Source organism: Coenobita brevimanus, chromosome 40 (genome assembly GCF_032717465.1).
Source record: "Coenobita brevimanus isolate Jiangsu-jjx chromosome 40, ASM3271746v2, whole genome shotgun sequence".
Taxonomy (NCBI): domain Eukaryota; kingdom Metazoa; phylum Arthropoda; class Malacostraca; order Decapoda; family Coenobitidae; genus Coenobita; species Coenobita brevimanus.
The window spans coordinates 5,833,647-5,854,245 of NC_136993.1; the positions used below are offsets into that span (position 1 = coordinate 5,833,647).

Sequence of the window (20,599 nt, forward strand, 5' to 3'; positions counted from 1 at the left end):
GATATTAGTAAATGCGCCACCGTAACGAAGCCCTATGTCGTCTTTTAAATACCGTACCATCCTTGATAACGACATACGATTTTACCAAATTATTACTTTGCAGTGGATAGATGTTTTTTTTTTTCTCTCTCTCTCTCTCTCTCTCTCTCTCTCTCTCTCCATTCACCGCATGAACCCGATGGGGATGAGAAATGAAGACTAGAAGTGTGAACATTCATTGTTACGATAAGTCTTCCACAAACCTGGGCACCCTACATGGTATAAGAAGAAAAACATATATATATTATCATTTCACCGAGGAGTGGAAAAAAAAAAAAAAAATGCTGCTTCTCCCGCGAAAAAGGTGAATTTGCGTCTGTCCTGGTGTCAGTGGACCATATGGAATTTACCATGAAAGTCTTCGTAGGCCATCCCCTTAAGCGATTTATTTTGCTTCCTCTTCACTACGATCATACTATCTTTAAATTATCGACACATTTTTCATCCAAAATGTACAAGAAAATATTGAAGTAAGAAATGCGGGGTATAGGGCTATAGCTAAGGAAGTGCCGCTCTGGAACCTATAAATCCAAATTGATAACAACCCATTAGCTCAAGGTTCTCTGTCCTTAATTAAATATCGGGTACGTTTTTGGTAGTAACAAGAATAAATTGATATACATCACGGGACTGAAGGGGCTAACTGGTAATACAAACATGCTTATATTGGGAACCTGGGGAATTTAATTTATCCATTCATCATCCAATCTTGCGTTGCCTTTTCTGTATCCAGGGCTAGACTACTCAGCTCAGCCATACAAGAGGACCAGTCACTCTTCCTTGAGAGGCAGTAGGGGCAGTACATGATTAATATACCCCAAACTTATCTAGGACGTGGAATAACACATCCAGTTGACGCGTCATAACTCACTTGTCCACCAAGCGTCAAATTCTTATGTTATTTTGTTATCGCCAAGAAAGTAAATCCTTCTGGCAGTGAAAAAAAAGAAAAAAAGAAATATATTAATCATTGTAATCAGTTAAAGGTAGATAACTGCTGTAATGGAACTACGTTTCCATATCATTACACCTGCACTCGCGAAACGAGAGCAGATATTGTCTTTCGATAGCAGTGTGTGTGTGTGTGTGTGTGTGTGTGTGTGTGTGTGTGTGTGTGTGTGTGTGTGTGTGTGTGTGTGTGTGTGTGTGTGTGTGTGTGAAGTAGTTTTTATCCGATTTTAACCAAATTAGATGGAGTGAATTATGTTCAACCAAAGGCGTAACTTACTGTTTTTCATATTATAAGTCAAAGATCAGTGTCATAGGACTAGATCAAATTTAAATCTTGCAAGGTCAGTTTAAGCAGTTTTTATCCAGTTAAGTCTATACTTGAGGGAAGAGATGAGATCATGAAAAAAAAAGAAAGAGTTTAGATATTCTAAACGCTCAGTCAAAGGTTAATAACACAAAACAAGGTCAAAGTTCGAACAGTGGTTCTGTGCGTGGACAAAATAACTGAAAAAAGTTCTCATCTGAACCAAAATGGATGGAATGAGTGAAGATCATGCAAATGATTAAGCTATTGCTTTTGAGAAAAATGGCTCAAGAGTTAAGGTTACATGGCAAGGCCAACTTTAAAAGTTTTCCTCTAGTTTAGGCACAACACTGGAAAATGCTTAAGGTAAGAAAGGGACAAAGGTAATCGATTTCGACAAGTTGCACCAAAGTTAAGTCACAAAGAATGTCAGGAACGGAGGACAGAGACAACTAAATCAATTTTGATCTGAATTAGCCCAAACGTCGTGGAAGGGCTGGGTCTGGCAATAATAAAGTCATTCGATGTGGGGAGCACTTAGCTGAAGGTCAAGGTCATACTGTATCTTAAGGTCAAAGTTAGGCCCTAGGACCAATGTCATAATAAATGGCAGTAAATCACCTATTTCTCCACTTCACAGTATGGTACTTCAATCTTGCTTATTATATACAGTACGTGTGTGGCATGCCCCAACCACACAGCCCACGGTTACTCGACATCTACTATGCCGATAATGTATCCCAGATATGAGTATGAAAATATTCATTTTCTCTGCATGGCCATCTTAATCAGAACAGGTGATGAGTCTGAGCATTTATGAAAATTTTAAAATACAGACAAACATAACCAGAGTCACACCGGTTACAGTTAATAGAATTAAGGTCATCTAACTATTACCCGTGGAAATATATAACAAAAAAAGTGCAAAAATTTAGGTGATATATTAACATCCCGAGCCATACACGAGCACCTCAAGGAAAAGCAACTCACGTGGCAAGACATGCCAAAACTTTTCAGGGATAATTTAGCTCAAAACGAACATACTACCATTACAAGATTATTCACCAGTCTCAAACCATAAGGCCTCCAAAACAATAATGTCCAAACTAACAACAACGGACACAAAACAAAGCCCTCCATTTGGTTATCAACGAAAGGCATCCCCACAAGCACAGCACAGAGGCTCAACGTTCCCGCCTTCTTAAATCCAAACATACTCGGCTGCGTAAGGCTCTACCTGTAGTATGTGTGAAGCCTTAAACCAGCTATGACGTTAATTATTATAACATCAAGTTCGACAGAGCCACAAACACGGAATATTCATGGTTCCCTGTAAGCTTGAGAAACCTGAGAAAAACACTGTAACATAGGATTTTCACTTACGTATATGTGCAGAAGTTTAGCTTAGCTTAGGGGTTCTTTCCTGAACGCACACACAAAAAATACAGACACAAACATAGCATGCCAGGGCAGAAAAAAAAAAACATCAAAAAAGCTCTCAAAACCACCACTGACAATATGTAACCTATACCGTATAGTTATACCCTATTAGTTTTTTCTTCTGTTTCATCTACTGTATCTTCTTGTCCAAGCATCACCCCTAACACCTTTCAGACTGAATGTGAGACTGTGTGCGCAAGAAAGTGAGTGTGCGAGAGGAGGAGAATGTCAGGAAGGTTGTGTGAGTAAGAGTGTCAGCGTTTGTGAGAGTTGGAGATTTAATGACTCGTTAGTACTCACTCGTTGAGCTATCCATAAACTATTACAACGGAAATAAAGCAGTCAAAACAGCGGAAGAGTTTCTTGCAAAAGTTTATGGCAATAGTGTCGTGGTCGAAGTCAGTTTAAGATGCAAAAGGTGTAGATACATTAATCCTCAGGATTGCATAAAATGAAATAAAGTTTTTAGAGAAATGAAGGCAGGTAAGGCAAGATATAATGATGGTTTCATTATGTATCTTATTACGGATCCGTGTGAATTCCATGAATTGGTAAAAATATTTAAGAAATGTTTAGAAATAAAATATACATTCTGACAAAAGTCGTGCCACTTTTTCTGTTTCAAAAAAGATGACAATAAAAAATAGAGTTAATTTCCCTAATTAAGTGCAAACTTTTAAAAAATCCCTAAAACATGAGATAGTCACACACTATATGAAAATTACCAAAGAGAACAGACCAGACACTGTACTGATAACTCGACAGTAGACCATATCTATGCCCATAATCAAATGTTTGATGAAAATAGAGAATATAAGAGACCAATGTGAATGTCATTTCCTGATCATGCACATACAGTTTATATGGATGAAACAAAACGATGCAGAGAGGAATTCGAGAACGAGGTAAAGGAGTAAATTTATATTAAAATTCAAGATATATTTAAAGGTAGCACCGGCACTATAAATCTTCCTACGGACAGCAAGAAAAACATCAGTTTAGAAAGGAGACAGGGAAGACAAGGACACAAAATATTAGGCAAGTTATTTGCTTCATGCCTAGAGGTGAACAATTGAACAATCTCATATATGCAGACGATTTAGTTTAAGTGCATCAAGGAAGGAACTATGAGAAATGATAGCCGACCTAAACTGGGATAGTTTGATTGTTGTATTGAAAATGAAAACGAAGGCGAATATTATATGTGACGGAAATTTTCAGTAGGAATAAAGGAGCAAGAATCTGTTGAACAGTGCTTACACCCAGGACACACAGCTCAGACTGTTTCAATTCATGACAATGATATGACGAGAGAAATAGGTAAGAGATAGACGCCTTTGGTAAACTAAGTGACTATATGAAGGAAATGCAATTGCGTTACTAAAAAAAGGGGAGGGATACTGTATGCGAGTATAATCAATGTGTCATTCCTATTCCATTAGTACATCTTGATAAAATGGAGTCTAACAAAATCCTTGTAATGTAACTAAAGCAGCACATTGTAGAGGACATATGTTACCAATAGTTTTCTTTATTCGTATATCTAAATTTAACGATGTTATATTGTCTCTTGAAAAACGAGGGTTCAGTCAGAATGATGTTTAGCTGTAAAAAAATTGCCGTTAAAATACAGGGTTCCCTCGGCATATCGTTTGTACGAAAGAGGAATTTAATAATATGGAATTCTGTTCAACTTAATTGTCCTTTGTCTTTAAAGAAGCTGATGGGAGTGTCACAGTATTTATCTCTCTAAAGGCCGTGGCCGTAGAGAATTATGTAGGGAAGGTAACCAGCATACTGCGTTTCCCCTATCTGTTCATGGTCGAGAAGATCAAAAATCCCTATCCCGGGATCCTTCCTTATTAAGAATTGAAAATGCGTCGAAAAGACACCCCTGGGTGGCACTGGGCTCAAAGTGGGTAATATAGTCACCTTTCTGTTATGACAGGTTCCCTTGTTACACCCCTATACCGATAGTTTATTTCATAGTTATGTGTAAGAATAAGATTACAAAACCAGTATTAAGTTCAATAAGGCTGAGATGTACACTGAAACTCCATACAGGGAGTAATGGAGCACCACAGGCTGTGCCGACCAACGTCCATTGCTGAGCGTGCCCGGTTCGTGTCGCTATGGTTGGGGGGCAGGTCCATGCAGTCCATTGCCAGGGAAACAGGCGCCAGTGTGGCCACTGTTAATAGATGGATACGCAGGTGGAGGACTGAGGGCAACGTCAATACTCGACCACGTGTCACTAAAGCTTTGATATGCAAGCTCTTGAAACAGGAGCAGAACATACTTGGTCTAAGCTATTTTGATCGATGTCGTGAGTTCATCGTGTAGCAGACTATATCATAAAAATGGAACACTGTAGATATTGATGATAGAATCTGACTGAACAGCAAATCATAATTGGCCTAAGTTACATTCATTGATGACTTTGTTTCACCATATTGGTATTTACTTGAAAATATCTACTGTTATAGATTTTGACCATGTAATCTAATGGAACAACTGCATTACAGATTTGCCCTAAGTTATTCTTGGTCTTGTCATACAGAAGAATATCTAAAAATATAACATTTTTTTATACATCCTTTAGATTTAGGTTACGTATATGTGTATACTTTCCTGCTGAGTGTTGATTTTCCCATTCATTAAATTTCCATGCTGTCTTTATATGTACTGCAAAACTTGGTGGTAATGCAACTGTAATTAAAAACTGCCACCATTCTAGTCGAATACTGAATGGTTTTCACACACTTACAGTACAATGGCATACTTGTGTGCAAATTTCCGTGAAGGTTAATGAACATACAATAATATAGTATCGCAAAGTTATTGTTTGTATAATTTGACCATTCACCCCATTAATATCTTCAAAAAGGCCTGTATAGAAAAATGAAAAGGCGGTCTGAAGCTATTTGGCCATAGAACAATTTTACCAGGTATACTGGTGAAGAAATAAAAGGATAGCCTCGGAGGAAAAAAAATGTGGAAAAATGAAAGGGGACACTCTATGGCGTGAGCTTGTCCGCTGTTTCAGTGGATGTGGATTCGAATCTCTCCCAGGGCAGCGAATAGTTTCAGAAATTAAATTTCGTTAACAGCGATTTTTATTTTATATACCATGTTATTTTCCCCTCGACTTGTCGTTCAGCCATCCCTGAGGTAGTATTATCTAAAAGCTACTTCCATTACGTAACTCTCACGTCTCATGCAGTGCCAATTTAAAAAAAAAGTAAATGGATATGAAAAAGGAAGGATGTTATAGAAGTGTAAAAATGATTACGCCTATTCTTCACTAAGACAACACAATAAAGGAGTACAGTATTTCATTACTAGTCTATTAAAAAAAGGCAAGAGAACTGGATAGATGAGCATAACATTCACTCCCTCTGGTATACACACACACACACACACACACACGGGCTAGTGCGTGCAACAGGAAGACATCGTGTCAGTGTTTTCAGTTTATTAGAATAACATCGGGAATATGATTTTTTTTAAAGTTATTAATGTATGTATGTATGTATGTATGCATTTGCACCAGCGTAGCTTTAAGAATACGCGTAATACTGTACAATAAACCGATATGATATTTTCCCAGTACTGTATGTCTTCAAACGCATTCATTGTTTTTGCCACGCTTACGGAATTACGGAGTTTCATGAAAGTAGTGCCACCAGAAGTTTATACTCAACGTTTCTGATTGTAATAATAAATAAATAAATAAATAATGATTGATGGATGTGTGTGCTGTAAATTGGAAGGCGGTTGTGTGGTAAAGTGATATGATGTTGAAAGTATGAAAAGGATGAATACTGTGTTATTTGGTAGACCGAGATCTGTGAACGCCGGCCTCACATGCGCCGTATACTTTTGTCTTTTGTAGCAATTCTTAGACGAGATGTGTACAGATTTCCTCATTTCCATATCTTGGAATAAAAATAAAATCGTTCATATAAGTAAATCATACACCATGTTATCCGATGACAGTAGTCTGTGGTGGAAGCCTATTTTTTTTTTTTTTTTAAGATACAATAATAGACTCCAAAAATTTAACACAGAGAGGTTCAGAACAACATATTTCAATTAATGTATGAAAACGGAACACAATAAAGAACCTGTAACTGATAGTGACCTCTGGGGTTGCATATTGTTACTGCCTACTTTAAACATTATTATTAGTCTACAATTAATCTCAGTGAAGCCACTGTTGGTCTGTGTGTATATGTATAAACGTTTGTGTATGTGTGTGTGTGTGTGTGTGTGTGTGTGTGTGTGTGTGTGTGTGTGTGCATATGAATTCTTACGTGAATACGTGCGCGTTCATGATGGGCAGTGAGCGGATTGGAGGAAGAAGTAGAGTTGGTGTACCCGTAGGGGCAAAGAAAAATGAATAGTGCTCTTACTGTCTTGTCTTTTTCCCCTTTTGCCCAATTTGCCATTGCTTACTGCGAACTTCCAACTCAGTTCCAAATGCCATAGAAACTTCATGATATAATATTTAATAAAACCAAAGCTCGCGTAATTAACTAGAAAGGACAAAGAAAATCATTCCTCCTCCACTGCCAATAAAATGTATTATATACTGTTGTAATTCCTCCTTCCTACCAAACGAATATGCTTCCGTTTGACATTGTCAATTCATGGTCATAGCCTACTCTTGTACAGTCTCACAAAGCGAGAATCTCCGCCAACGCCAATAAAATTTACGATTTATTTCTGTATTCGAATCTGGATCCACCTCAAATTCCAATCAACTCTTCCCTGAACCATTCCACACCTATCTACCAGGTATCATTCAAATCTGAATATCACTTTAAGACATTTTGTAAACAAACAGAGGAACAGACTCAGTGAATAAATAACCTCAGTCCAACATCTTTGCTGGAGGTAACAACGCTTTCAGAATGTCTGGTATAGTTGGTATTCTATTTCTGAAGATTTTCTGTGGGCGAATAATTGGACAAAAAGGAAAATAAATACCGGTTTCTTAAATTAATGCGTTGATATACTTAGGGGATTAGTACTACTTTATTCCTGTAGGACTGTGCCCTACTCTCAGCTGTTCCAATTTCATACAGGTGAAGGGGCGTAGAAGCGTCGGACAGACGCCTACCATTAAATGTTATACAATTTTGTAGCCTCGCATCTAGTCCCACTTCCCCAAAGAGAGTAATTTGAGACTGGCTGCTGACCCCCCCTCCCGGCTTTTTATTTTATGTTACATAGGCCAATTTACGGCAGACATAATGATAGTTCAGTGTTAGACAAAAATATGAACTTAAATTATTCCATGGTGAATGCAGTTTCATTGTTACCTATGTCGCAAGGCTGCAGGTGTATGTGACAGAAAACGCGAGTTTGTGTTAGTCTTGTCGACTATTTTGTTGGACTGAACTTTGAAATAATCCTTCTTTGTAGTAAAAACCACTAATCTTACAGCACCCATTTAACAGGGTATGCTTTCATGCCACAACCTCACCCATCACACTTCCACCTCATCTTACTTACCTGTATGTCCCCTATGCTATTTTTTTTTCCCGACACATACCACACATTCAGAATTAAAAGATATTTTGAAATACAGGGTAACATTCACTGCAGTCAAAGAACTATTCTCACAACACTATATTCAAAGGGTATTATACAGTAGTTATGCCACATTCCTACTGACTCTCAAAACCCTTTCCTTTTCCGATCATGGCCTCCTTTTTTACGCCTTTGACTGTTTCATGTCGTAACACAGGCCTTGCGGTCAACGAACTAGCATTTTTTTTCTTTCTTCCAGCCTGTAAAGGGAGAGTTTCTTGAAGAGTTATGCAGTCATTCGAGTAAGAGTGTCTACGGAGAGAGAATAATAAGTTAAACTGGAGGAGAGTGTCACATCTGCCTATAACCTGATGTGGCTGGAGGTCTACTATTGTGCAAACCTTCGTGTTCGAAGGTAAAAATTATTATACAAACACTAGTACAACTGCCACTAACAGTACTAGAAATATCACAACCACTATGGTCACTGCATCAGTCATCTCTGCCACTATCTTCAGTCATCATTGTTACTGTCATTGCTTCCACCACCATTTCAACCACGATGAACACTACCATGCCATCACAGCCACCATCACTAGCACCACCACCAGTATCACCACTTCAGTTAGTACTGTTGTGAAGGATGCCACTGTGAAAGACAGACACACTTTCCAATACATACGTACTTAATTATCCGTTCCTCATCTGCCCCTTTTCTCTGTATGTCCTGTAACTCACTATTTAATACTGCAATGTTATCCTTTTAATCACTTCACCTTGAATGAGGTACACAGCCCCCATCTCGTGGGAATCAAATCCCCATTCGCGCTCAAGGCGGCATGTCTGTTTTGCTGCACATACTGGCCTGTTCGGGAAAAACTGTGCATGTGAGTGTCGTTGAGGCCATGGCCCTTGTCCTTTGCTGATGTTGACTGTAGAGGCTGCATTCAGGCACCATTTTCAGGTAGTTGGACGGACTGGCCTGAGTCTGGTTCAGATGGAGGTCTATCTCTGTGTAAAATATTGTCTTCTTACGTAAACCCCCTCCAATTTACATCACCCAACCACCGTTAGATTAACTCCAATTACTCCCGTCATGTTCACTGAGGAGGGGGAGGGGGTTAGGAGTGTTGTGGCAACATCATTTTTTCCCTGGTCTCGAGTGTTCGGAAGAATCTTCACTGGTCCTATCCTGCCTAAAACCTGGAACTCGCGGAGGTCAAGAGTTGAACAAATTTCATTTCCTTGTTCAATAACTGTGGCCAAGAGGTGGGGACAACTCGCTCCGTCACTGAAACCTCCCTTCTACCTACACCACCCTCTTCTCTAACCCACCTACTCCACTAATCCTTGTCATGTTCATAGCAAATCTCGTCCCTAATCCGGGTGTAAATAGGGATCTTCAGTGGTCCCTCCCAGCTTATAGCCAAATCGGCGTGAAGGTCTGTATTTCGTTTTCTTAGAAAAAAAAAAAACTCCGGGAGAACTCTAAAGACACACACACACACACACACACACACACACACACCTCTGTCTGTCTGTCTGTCTGTCTCTCTCTCTCTCTCTCTCTCTCTCTCTGGCCAAACCACTGGGGGATGAGGAGGGGGGAGTCTTAGGTGTTACTGTCAGTGGCATTATGCACGGTCATAGTCTTACATGAAATTAGGCACAGTGGTGAACCTGCAACTTAATGAGGATTTAGGCAGAATGAGACAATCAAGGGTTATCCCCTGTAGGGGCACTGCTTACGTGGAACCTGGGATATGCTGGTATGTATGGCTACCTCTTTTTTCACCTTGGAAAACGAATGTGCACCATGACTCGAGCGAAAACAGTTATTACCTTGGAATATGAAGTCATGCACTTAGGCGAACTTCTGTCTATACTAGAATAAAAGAAGGGTGGAACCCCAAAAAAACACCCTGTACAGACGATATAGAGCAGGACTAGAAGGTTAGGGGCAAAGGCTATATACATGGCCATATATATATATATATATATATATATATATTTATTTATTTATAGCGTTAGACATCTCAGCGCATTCAAGCAGGATGCAATGACAAAGGGTCACCTACCTACGTGCGCCAAGGTCCTGGAAAATGCTGACATGCCTAGGCATGATTTATTTACTTTTTTAACTAGGGAAAGAACTTCTGCGCAATGGTGGACCTTCCTGGACTAGTTATTACGCATGATGGGAGGTGGTTTCTCGAGAAAGGCAGCACCAGTTTAGAATGCCTTTTTTTTTTCCCCCTTTGCCAGAAAATATAAAACAAGAATAGTGGTTGACTTCCACCCGAACCACTGTTTCGACAGCATATCTGTGGGGTCCAAGCCCCCTTAATAACTATTTCTTACTCTTAGATTACGGCAGGGATGGGTGCTGCTATCAAAGTCGTTGTTTCCTGGTTAGAGCTAAGAATGGTTTTATGTTAATTACTTCTACAATATCATGATTTCTAGTGTCCTGCTGTTAAGCGGAGATGAACAGTTTCGTTTGGCTTATCGGTGAGATGGCGGAAATGTTATGAGAATCCGTCATCCAGCTTCTGGGAGTAACATAGGTAAATCTTTTATGGCTATGTAATTGTTCCGACAATCGTTTTATGGATTCATGCGGTATCTTCTTGCTGTGAGTCTGTAATTTTCATAGAATGTCTTGCTCTGGAGTGGGGTTGCATAGTGTTGCTCTGCTTTGTGTTAGTCTTGCTGTTACCAGGGGATTTCATTCATCTTAGCTATTATCAAGGCCTATATATATATATATATATATATATATATATATATATATATATATATATATATATATATATATATATATATATGTATATATATATATATATATTAATTTATTTATATAAAACCCCTCTGGCTCGAAAGTCCAATCATAAGCTGAATCATATGCTGAACAGTTGAAAGCTTCATGTCCATCACCGAGCTAAAGGGGGCTGAGAAGCCAATATTAGAGAGGCATGACATTCAAAGTTATGAATACCATTGAAAGGTGGAAGAGTAAAAAATTAGCAAAATTCTTTGAACTGGGATACAATTTAGGATTTTCACTTGTTTGAGTATTTTGATTTTCCTATGGGAAATTACATGGCTATTTCAGATGCTGCTCACAGACAGGTATTTTCTGCAACTGAGCATCGTGTGTCTCATAGTCTCCACATCGGGAGCAAAATGGCAGTATAGTTCTGGTAAGTCCAACATTTTATGTTATTTCTTCTCTGAATTATCAAAACCCAGTGTTTATCTGCCGTGGAAGCAGTTGGTTATTAAAGCTGGCCTAATCTAGGTTAATTTATTGAGGTGATAATTCCAACCGTATAAGACTGACTGCCAACTTTGGATTTTAGAATATCTTTCATTTGCACAATATGGCACGATGGTCAGTTTTATAAACAAGAAGTCAGTAAAAGTCAGTACAGTGAAAAACTAGCTGCGGTAATACTTAATTCTTCATTGTTTTATGTTCTTTATTACTAGGATGACTATAATTCTCACAACATTCCACTTCTATAGGAAATCTTCTGCACACACCAGTTCTCCATGAAACTGTCTCAGCATTGTTGCAAGATGGTTGTCCAGCCGTTACTTTTTCACAGCGAGCAGAAGAAAAATATGGCTTGTACATGGTAAGTAGCTATTTATGCTCGTAGTGGCAAAACAGCCATTTGGGAAGAGACAATTAATAAACAAGTAGCCAATAAACATGCAACAATCATCTCCAGCTCTCCCCAGCTACTGTATAATGCCATTAACCCTAACAATGCCGTCAATACAGTAAGCATCCACATGTATAAAGAACTGGGCAATTTCCCCCTCTTGGAGATAGGAAAATAATAGCGGTCAGAGAGTTAAGAAAAAATATTATCTATGAGAAACCAAGTCCTCCTAGAACTTCTTCCGAACATTTAAGTTAATACTGTTATCGCTCGCTCACTCGGAGAGGATCAGATACAATGACCTCAGCATCGTGATATGGTTATTTGGGAGACGATTAATGCTACAGCAGATGTACAACCGAAAAAGATAGGCCACCTTACCGTACGTAGCAATCTGAAGTATGGACGAAGCATTGTTATATACTCTTATGTGTCACCCTGTAATTGTAAGTACAAGTATAAATCGTATAAATCGTCTCATATTAGAAGGTATTTTTTATGAGACACATGCTTATTGATTTAGGTGCGTCTGCAAAACTCGCTTATTTCACTACAAGCGATCCCCATTTGTGCGATACTTTTATGTTTGATTGCACACATATCGGTGGAACATTTATGGATAAGTAGGTGTAACTTAAGTGGCGTTTCTCAATACTTCCCAGTTGGTGAAAAAATAATGTTAAATGAGCAGAGAAATTGAGTTATCTCGGAAACATTAAGGCTGGAGTGGACCTAAGGATATCATTGCACAATTTTCGCACCTCATGTGTGAACACCTAAAGCTGATTCTTTTAATTTTCCTGCTCAGTCACGCAGAGTTTTAACTGGTTTTCAGAGCCTTTGATCTAAATTATTATTTTTAAGAATTGCCGATTGAGGTGTATTGCACTTAAATTGGCAAAAAAAGAAGATGACTTTAGCCACGCACTTGCACATTTACGATTCGTTCTTTAAGCTCGTTTTGCTATGTCATTGACAACAGGGAACCCATATATTCAGAAAATTGCTTTTCTGCTGTTTATGCATCGTCAGACGTGTTGAAAGGCATATAGAAAAGAATATAAAATGTCTTTCCCAATATGCCTCAATTTCTTTTAGGTCTTAGTTTGCAAAACCTGTGCACATAAACTGGTCTATGGGTCTAGTACTTCACTATGACTTACTCCAAAAATCGACTTGTTTTATTTTTGCCTAACATTTAACTTGTCTTTCGACCTTAGATATGATGAGATCAAAGCTGTCTGAGTTTACTTTACCCACTGACCTTTTACATATTCCTGTAGTGTAGAACGTCGACCTTTTGTTTCATAATCGCATCCATGTGACTGCATTATTGTGGAATCTTCTGTAAAATTTTATATACATCAGGTAAAAGTCGTTCAAGTGTACTTTGCCATGTGATGTATAACTTTGGGCTTTTGTTCTCAAAATAATAATAAATAATAATAACAATAATAATAATAATAATAATAATAATAATAATAATAATAAAAAAATAATAATAAAAATCTACCTCTTTGGTTGATCGTCAGATCATTCACCAAGTTTCACCCGTAATAAAAAAAAAAAAAAAAAAAAAGATTTAGCTACAGAATTATTTTTACAGGTAAGACAAGGATAAAAAATTTGCTTTGTCCTGTGACTTTGAGCTTTACGTGATTGTTCTAAATATTTAATCCCTTCGTGCTTACCTGACCCCTTACATACCCACAAATTTTTGTGTAAATCAGATCAAAATGATTGTGTTGACCTTGGTCCGTGGCTTTGACCTTTGGCCTTTCCTGTGATGGTAACTTTCAAAGAATTTTCTAAAATATGAATACCTTTTCCATTATCCCCGATTCTTCCCAGACTTTGATCTAAACTGACTAAAGACTTTTAAAGATGACCTTGCACTATGAACTTAACCTTTTACCCATCGTTCTAAAAGAAAAAGAAAGAAGTTTATTGTTTGTCCTACCTTTCTGCCAAGTTTGTATAAAACTGACGTAGTGTTCTCAAAACTGAATCATTTCATTTCGGCATTACCCTTAACTCCTCCCCTTAGTTTAATCTAAACCGAACTAAAAGGATGTAAGCTGATTTTGCTACTTCAACGAATGACATAGCCCTGGGAACTTACATTTTGATTATTGCTGTCAGAGAAGGAATATTTCCTTGTGGTCAGTTCATGCAACCATAGAGTATGTTTGGTTAATGCTGGATAAAAACTGAGTTATTTTGTTCTCTACTTTTTTTTTTTTAAGGGGGGGGGATTACCTAGATAGTTTGATTGTCTTAAAGCTGACATAAAAAAAAAAAAGTAAAACACTGGAAGATTGAACTCTGACGGAAATTTAAGCAAAATCGTTCATAAGTGTAATATGTATTATTTTTTTTTAGGTAAATATCTACATTTTTCTATAATGCTCGAGGCCACATAGTGAGCAAACCAAATGAAGGGCTTATGTATTATTATGCTCTGTTCTGTAGACTCAATACATGATTTTGCTCATTGGATATTTCTCAACTGCCTAAAGTATGGTCACTGGGTAATTTAATTGTCCACCTTTACCAAAGCAGCGCGATAATGTTTTTGCCAACTAGTGTGTGTGTGTGTGTGTGTGTGTGTGTGTGTGTGTGTGCGTGCGTTTCCATTATATCACATGTACGGCTTGAGCTATCAACAAGAAACCTTCAGGGTATCAATATATGGCTAAAACCCTGGACGAGTTAGAAAATGGGCAGGCGGGTTAGAGGACAGGGTCACCAAAATGGCTGCCAAGGTCAATTAGTTTTTACTGCCACATTTAGCACCATTATATCTCATCAAAGGCTTCAGCTATCAATATGAAATCTTCAGCGTATCAAGATATGGCAAAAATCTTCCTGCCACCGGTGCTCCCCGAGGGGAGAGCAGCTCCCAGGTCCCCCGGGGGTGGCGCCTCCCGGCACATCTGGGGAATGGCGCCGCCGTCTGCCCCCCTTCCCCCCGGGTATGTGCCAACCACCGGCCCATCCGGGGGTGGCGCCCCCCCCCCCGCTCCCCCCGGAGGGGACCCGCCCCACTGCCCACGAGGGGAGTGCACCGCTTGTAACTTGGCAAAAAGTATATTTTGGCGGGTGATTAGCATTCAGCTCCCAAAAGCTATTCTTTCATTCCTTTTGTTTTTTTTTTTTCTCTCTTTGCTTCACGAATATTAGAACAAAACAGCATTGTGCAAACTCCACACTGCACAGGAAACTTTCCTAAGTTTGTCCTTTAAAATAAACCTTCATGAGTTAAGTCTAGTTCATAATTAACGGAGAATAGTTCATCAAAGTGCAAAGAAGCTTCATTTTGAACAAATTGAGCATCAAAGTTTTTTTTTTTTTTCAATGTTCGCTGCCTGTATTCTGTAATATACTGTGTTGCCCAGCACCCCTGGTCACTGTGTCCCACTGGGCAACACTTGGGAGTAAAAATTTGTCTAGAACCTAGTCTGGGAGGAGATATATCATTGCAAACTTTTATCCTCCCGAGAAAAAATTGTAGTTGTGCATAACAGCATTGTTCTGGACCCCTGTGGCTGACCCCCTTACAATGGATAGCCCCCCGGAATTAAATTCTGTCTAAACTCTGGTCTGGGTAAAAGTCTGCCACTACAAAATATCGTTTTTCTGTGCAAAAAAATATAGGCAACGATAATGATATTGCCCGCAGCCCAAGTGGGTCGATCCCTTCCACCCAGTTGGGGTGGTCCCTGTGGATCCTGGCCAGAGTAAAATCTGATCCAGTTGGAGGTTTAACATTATACATAATTCTGATCAAATTAAAAAAAATATAGGTTATACACTGGGAGGAAATATGCACACAAAAAGGTCTATTGGGCAGTTGCGCTCAGAAGCTGTTCAACAAATATATTTTTTGATTTTAGATAGTAAAAATATAATGTCTGTGTGTTACTTTATGCTAACGTATTTCAGGATATCATTATCTCAATTTTGCGAGCACACTGGGGGATCCAAACAAGGTTGGCTACAGAGCAACAGGAGCCACCAGGCCTCTCATTGCCCACTTGATTCTAATCAACCAGTGATCAGATGACTAACCCAACCATGCTACCCGTCTAGCCAGAACATGGGACCAAAGAGCCGTGTTGGTAGCTGCAGGGCACAGCGTGCCTCGTTGTTCAACCCCAAGGATTTCCGTTTCCAAGCAGTTTGGGACGTCACTCGCAGGAAACACGTAGGGAGACAAAAACGCTGCCCGAAATTGGGAATTAACTGGGATGAGCAACATCATGAGCAGGCCTCCTTTTCCAATGATGTGTGTGTGTGTGTGTGTGTGTCTTTATCTCTCTCTCTCTCTCTATAATTATGTTTATATGTTAGTAAATACTCACAGCTTTAATACCAGAAGGAAAAACGTACATTAACTAAACCATACACACATAGTACTAAACAACAGCCACTGTCCAAAACTACAAAGTTTTGGATAGTGTCTAACACTCTTGTTCAGGCTATTTCATTCCAGCTAAAAAATAAACCTCGACATGAAGCACCAATACAAAGTACCAATCACATAAGCAAAAGTGGAACCCTGTGTCACCGTTAATTGAAGCAACTTCATGGGTGTGCCGTACGCAGTGAACGATCTAAACAACTAAACAACGTCTGAAACTGAAGTGAAAGGATCATTTAACACAATGATGCGTTTCCGTGTTGCCGCAAAAAGAGTTTAGGCACTAAGTTTGGAGCATTATATATTTAGTTGACTATCATTTCATCCCGTACAGCCCTACAGCAGTGACATCAAGAATTTCTTAACACGAGGAGGCATTCCCTGAGGGCTTCCTCCAACACTCATTCATTTGACTTTATTAGTCAGCAGTACTGACACTGGTAATATCTTCAATGAACATAGGATTTTATTTATATGTGTTTATTTTCCTTATTTTAACTGTAATTGTGGTGGTAGTAGAAGTAGTAGTAGTAGTAGTAGTAGTAGTTGTTGTTGTTGTTGTTGTTGTTGTTGTTGTTGCTGTAGTGGCGCGGCAGTGGCAGCGGAGGCAGCAGCTGCTTGCCTCATCTGAAACATGAACCCAGCGGAGTGAAGACGAAAGTTGTCTTCTGCAGCCAACCATCCGCCTCCTGCGAGTCAGGGAAGTGTTGAGGGATGTTTGTATTACAGGACACTGGAGTCGCCCAATAATATTCGTGCCTTAACGTGAGGGCTTCCCTCTCCATCATCAATTATTTATTTCATGTAAAGTGTCAGGATATTATGACACACCTAAAGGACTGCCTCCAGCAGTGGCACACACACACACACACACACACACACACACACACACACACACACACACACACACACACACACACACACACACACACACACACACACACACACACACACACACACACACACACACACACACACACACACACACACACACAGTCTTACTCTGATGTACACTGACTACGTGAGGGCCATTAAAGCACACACTCCATTTTTTGTCCTACGCATTAACTTGGTTTCGACATAAAACATTTGTATAATCTAGATCCATACTTCAGTTTCAGTTGCGAACAGGCTTCAATACAATCATAGTAATTTCAATGCATGTATTTACTATAGGAGCGAGCAACATGGGGTGTGGGTGTCTTCGAGGTGGATGGAGATATCGAGGACGCTAATGTGACGCAGGCACATATCTCCCAGTTGGTCGACCAGGCTCGCCGGGTAGGTTATTCATATTGTTCCTTAGGCGAATAGGCCACACTCACATCACTGCTTATGCAGGAGGAACATTCGCACATTACCTGCCTTTGGTTCCTTCTTCCTTGCATAAAAAAAAAAAAAAACTCAACTGTACCTGTCGTCACCACTCACTCTTTCACACCTACCAGCTCTCTTTCTTACCAACTCTAGCACATACTAACATACTGGGAAGAGTGGGCAGGTAAGTGAGATCACTGTGAGTGAATATGCCATGCGCAGTGCATTTTGTTGACAAACTCCTTTCCACCTAAATATGTTGTCCTCTTTTACACTTAATACTCGGTATAAATTTAAAATATGTTATTTCTGTAAAATATCAGGTTCTTCAGAAGTCACATGCTTTCAGAGAAAGGACATGTGTTCGTATCCTTTCAGAAGTCACACTTCAATTAACTTTGAATCGATGTAGTTATCACTTCAGGTTAATTAGGCTATAACGTGAATGATCTGAACTTGAGTACACCGCTCAAGAAAAGCTTGTGCCACTTACGGCATTTAACATTTTAAAACATCGACAAGTGGTTGTGATATATAGGCCATCCTGTTGAGATTAGCACAGTTTTTATTCTTGGTATATATTACTTCACTCAAAATACTTAAAATGATGCAATAAAAGACGTTATACAATCTCCCATTTCAAGGTAACAGATCCATCTGTGTATGAGTATTCAGCTCATTTCCATTACTATCCAAGCCTAGTGCATGATAATTTTGTGAGGTGTGTTCTTGTAAAAGAATGTGACAGTTAGGATGAGTGGTGGGCTACAAGGAATAAATTATCTATAGCATATGCCTGCCTTGTGCCTACTGGGGCAATACCGCGTGCTGTTGATCAAGCGAAAAACAGGTCGGCCAAGTAGACACAAATCAGCTGACCAAACACAACATTCAAGATGGCGGAGGATACTGGTCAAGCACTGATTGAAGAAGTTTATATTATAAAGTTTGTATGCTCAAGTGTGAATAAGACTCCCATTTAACTCATTAATGCTGATGGGAGGCATTATACTTTGTCTCTGCCTGGAGATAAGTACCTCGTCACTAACACGTTCAGAACTGTTTTACAAACAAACCTATAAACTAGTCACTATGCCTAAAGAATCTTTAATGTTTCCTTACTTAACACAATCAGATTTTGGTGAAATTCAACCTCTTCATAGGAGAGAAAAAAGTTCACAGTTGGAGCACATGTAGTACGGAGATGAAGTGGTCGCCATCTTCTTTGTTTACAAACAGGTGAGCACACTGACTGATTCACCTCATTCTTTCGCTCTTTTCCTCCGGCGGGCAAAATAACTTACTCGTCGAGCAATTCTGTCTACTAGCAGAGTACTCTGTGGCGCCTTGTGGTGCTCGGCCAAGCAGACACAAGACTGGACTCAGATAACTTATATCATACAGATGTAAAAAGCATTTTATGCCCGGGGTCTCCTATAAAGCACTTTCATTCAGTGGCAAAAATATAATTACTATTTCATGTACAAGAAGGATATATTTAGAGTACAGAAAATCCCCAAGGAGTGTGGGGATTAATGAAAGCTTTTCTGATTTCACAAGTTCTATAAATACGTCGACTCTATGCTGATTAAGTCCGTTTCTTAGCATCAAAACTGTAGTATAAATAAGGAACTTGATCAAGTGGGGGTATATTTTGCAGTACACTACTGCCGGCACTTAATCACCGGTGACATTATTAAAGTAATTTTATTGGAAATGCTAGCTACTAACTTGACAGTGTACCATGGCGATATCACCAGCTGCAAGAAGAGAATATTATAGACTTCCTCGGGCTCAACTGGCCAGTGAATTCTCCAAACTTGAAATCAGCAATGTGGCAACAGGAAGAAAAATCACAGAAAGGCCTCATTTTAGTGAACATGTTACATTTCCACAGCTATGGTGGCAAAGTGGTTAGTTTCATTGACTGAGGAGCTGCCAGTCCATTAGCACCAAGTTCTGAATCCTGTCACAGGCAGGTATGGTCATTCGACTCAGATGTTCATCAACCTGTTATGGGTTCGTAAGACAAATGGGGTTCTAGGGTATCAACCAGGGGAGTCATCTATGTTAACTGGATGATGCAACGTTCTTGTATTCTATGACAGGAGGTAAAAATACGCAAAAGGATCAAATGCTTATATTTCGGAGATGAGCTAAGCCCCACTTGGTATCTGTCCCCATTTTTACATTTTCCTCTTCAGCTGCGGCAAGTATCCCACTGTATGACGGTGTTGGTGGTGAGTGACGACCCTGTCTTCCTCACCGCCTTCGCTGAGTGGTCTATTAAGCATTATCTCTTTGCATGGTCCACAAGACTCCTTGTTTTGACATACCTTCCACTCAGCAGCCTACAAGGTCTCCATAAACTTCTATCTTCAAACAATGGCATGTTAATCCTGCTAAAAAGTGACATTTCTAGTACCCGGTATGTGATCCCCATGTAAGGGTAATAGTAACAGTGTGGGTTGTTTTGAGCTAGAAATGTATACATTGGTGTGTAATCTGGGTCATTTTTAATCAGTGATAAGCTTAAAATATAATACTGAATACATGTCCTTGAATTTCTTAAATTTATTGATATATAATCAATGACATACTAAGTTTTGAATTTTATGCACTGATTCTGCAGATTATTACACATCCAGTAAAACTGACAAAAAGTCTCCTGTACTAAGTTTGCATATGCTACCTAAATGTTCTTGTCACTGTACCAGAATGAACGTGTACGTGAAGCTACCTTATTCTCCTTCTGATGCCCAACCAATACATGTCGCCTCGTGGACTTCCCAGGAAGGCCTCATTCTTACATCACGGCTACCACTATATCCTGACAAATTTAAAAAGTAAATTAATATCATTAGTAATTTTGCATTATAAATACTGTGATTAAACTACAGCACTGTGTGGCTATGG

General features: G+C 39.2%; 2 protein-coding genes across 2 annotated transcripts in view; both read left to right on the forward strand.

Moving 5' to 3' along the window:
• LOC145397263 (uncharacterized) overlaps positions 1 to 15,984 on the forward strand; it is a 152,643-nt gene extending 136,659 nt beyond the window's left edge. The window contains exons 16-18 of the mRNA XM_080270461.1: positions 4,799 to 5,060; positions 14,758 to 14,918; positions 15,889 to 15,984. Coding sequence (XP_080126587.1) covers positions 4,799 to 5,060; positions 14,758 to 14,918; positions 15,889 to 15,984 — 519 coding nt within the window. The remainder of the gene's footprint in view (positions 1 to 4,798; positions 5,061 to 14,757; positions 14,919 to 15,888) is intronic.
• Positions 15,985 to 16,042: 58 nt separating this feature from the next.
• LOC145397264 (putative glutamate receptor) overlaps positions 16,043 to 20,599 on the forward strand; it is a 37,834-nt gene continuing 33,277 nt past the window's right edge. The window contains exons 1-3 of the mRNA XM_080270462.1: positions 16,043 to 16,150; positions 17,543 to 17,647; positions 19,888 to 20,111. Of these exons, the coding sequence (XP_080126588.1) occupies positions 16,043 to 16,150; positions 17,543 to 17,647; positions 19,888 to 20,111 (437 nt within the window). The remainder of the gene's footprint in view (positions 16,151 to 17,542; positions 17,648 to 19,887; positions 20,112 to 20,599) is intronic.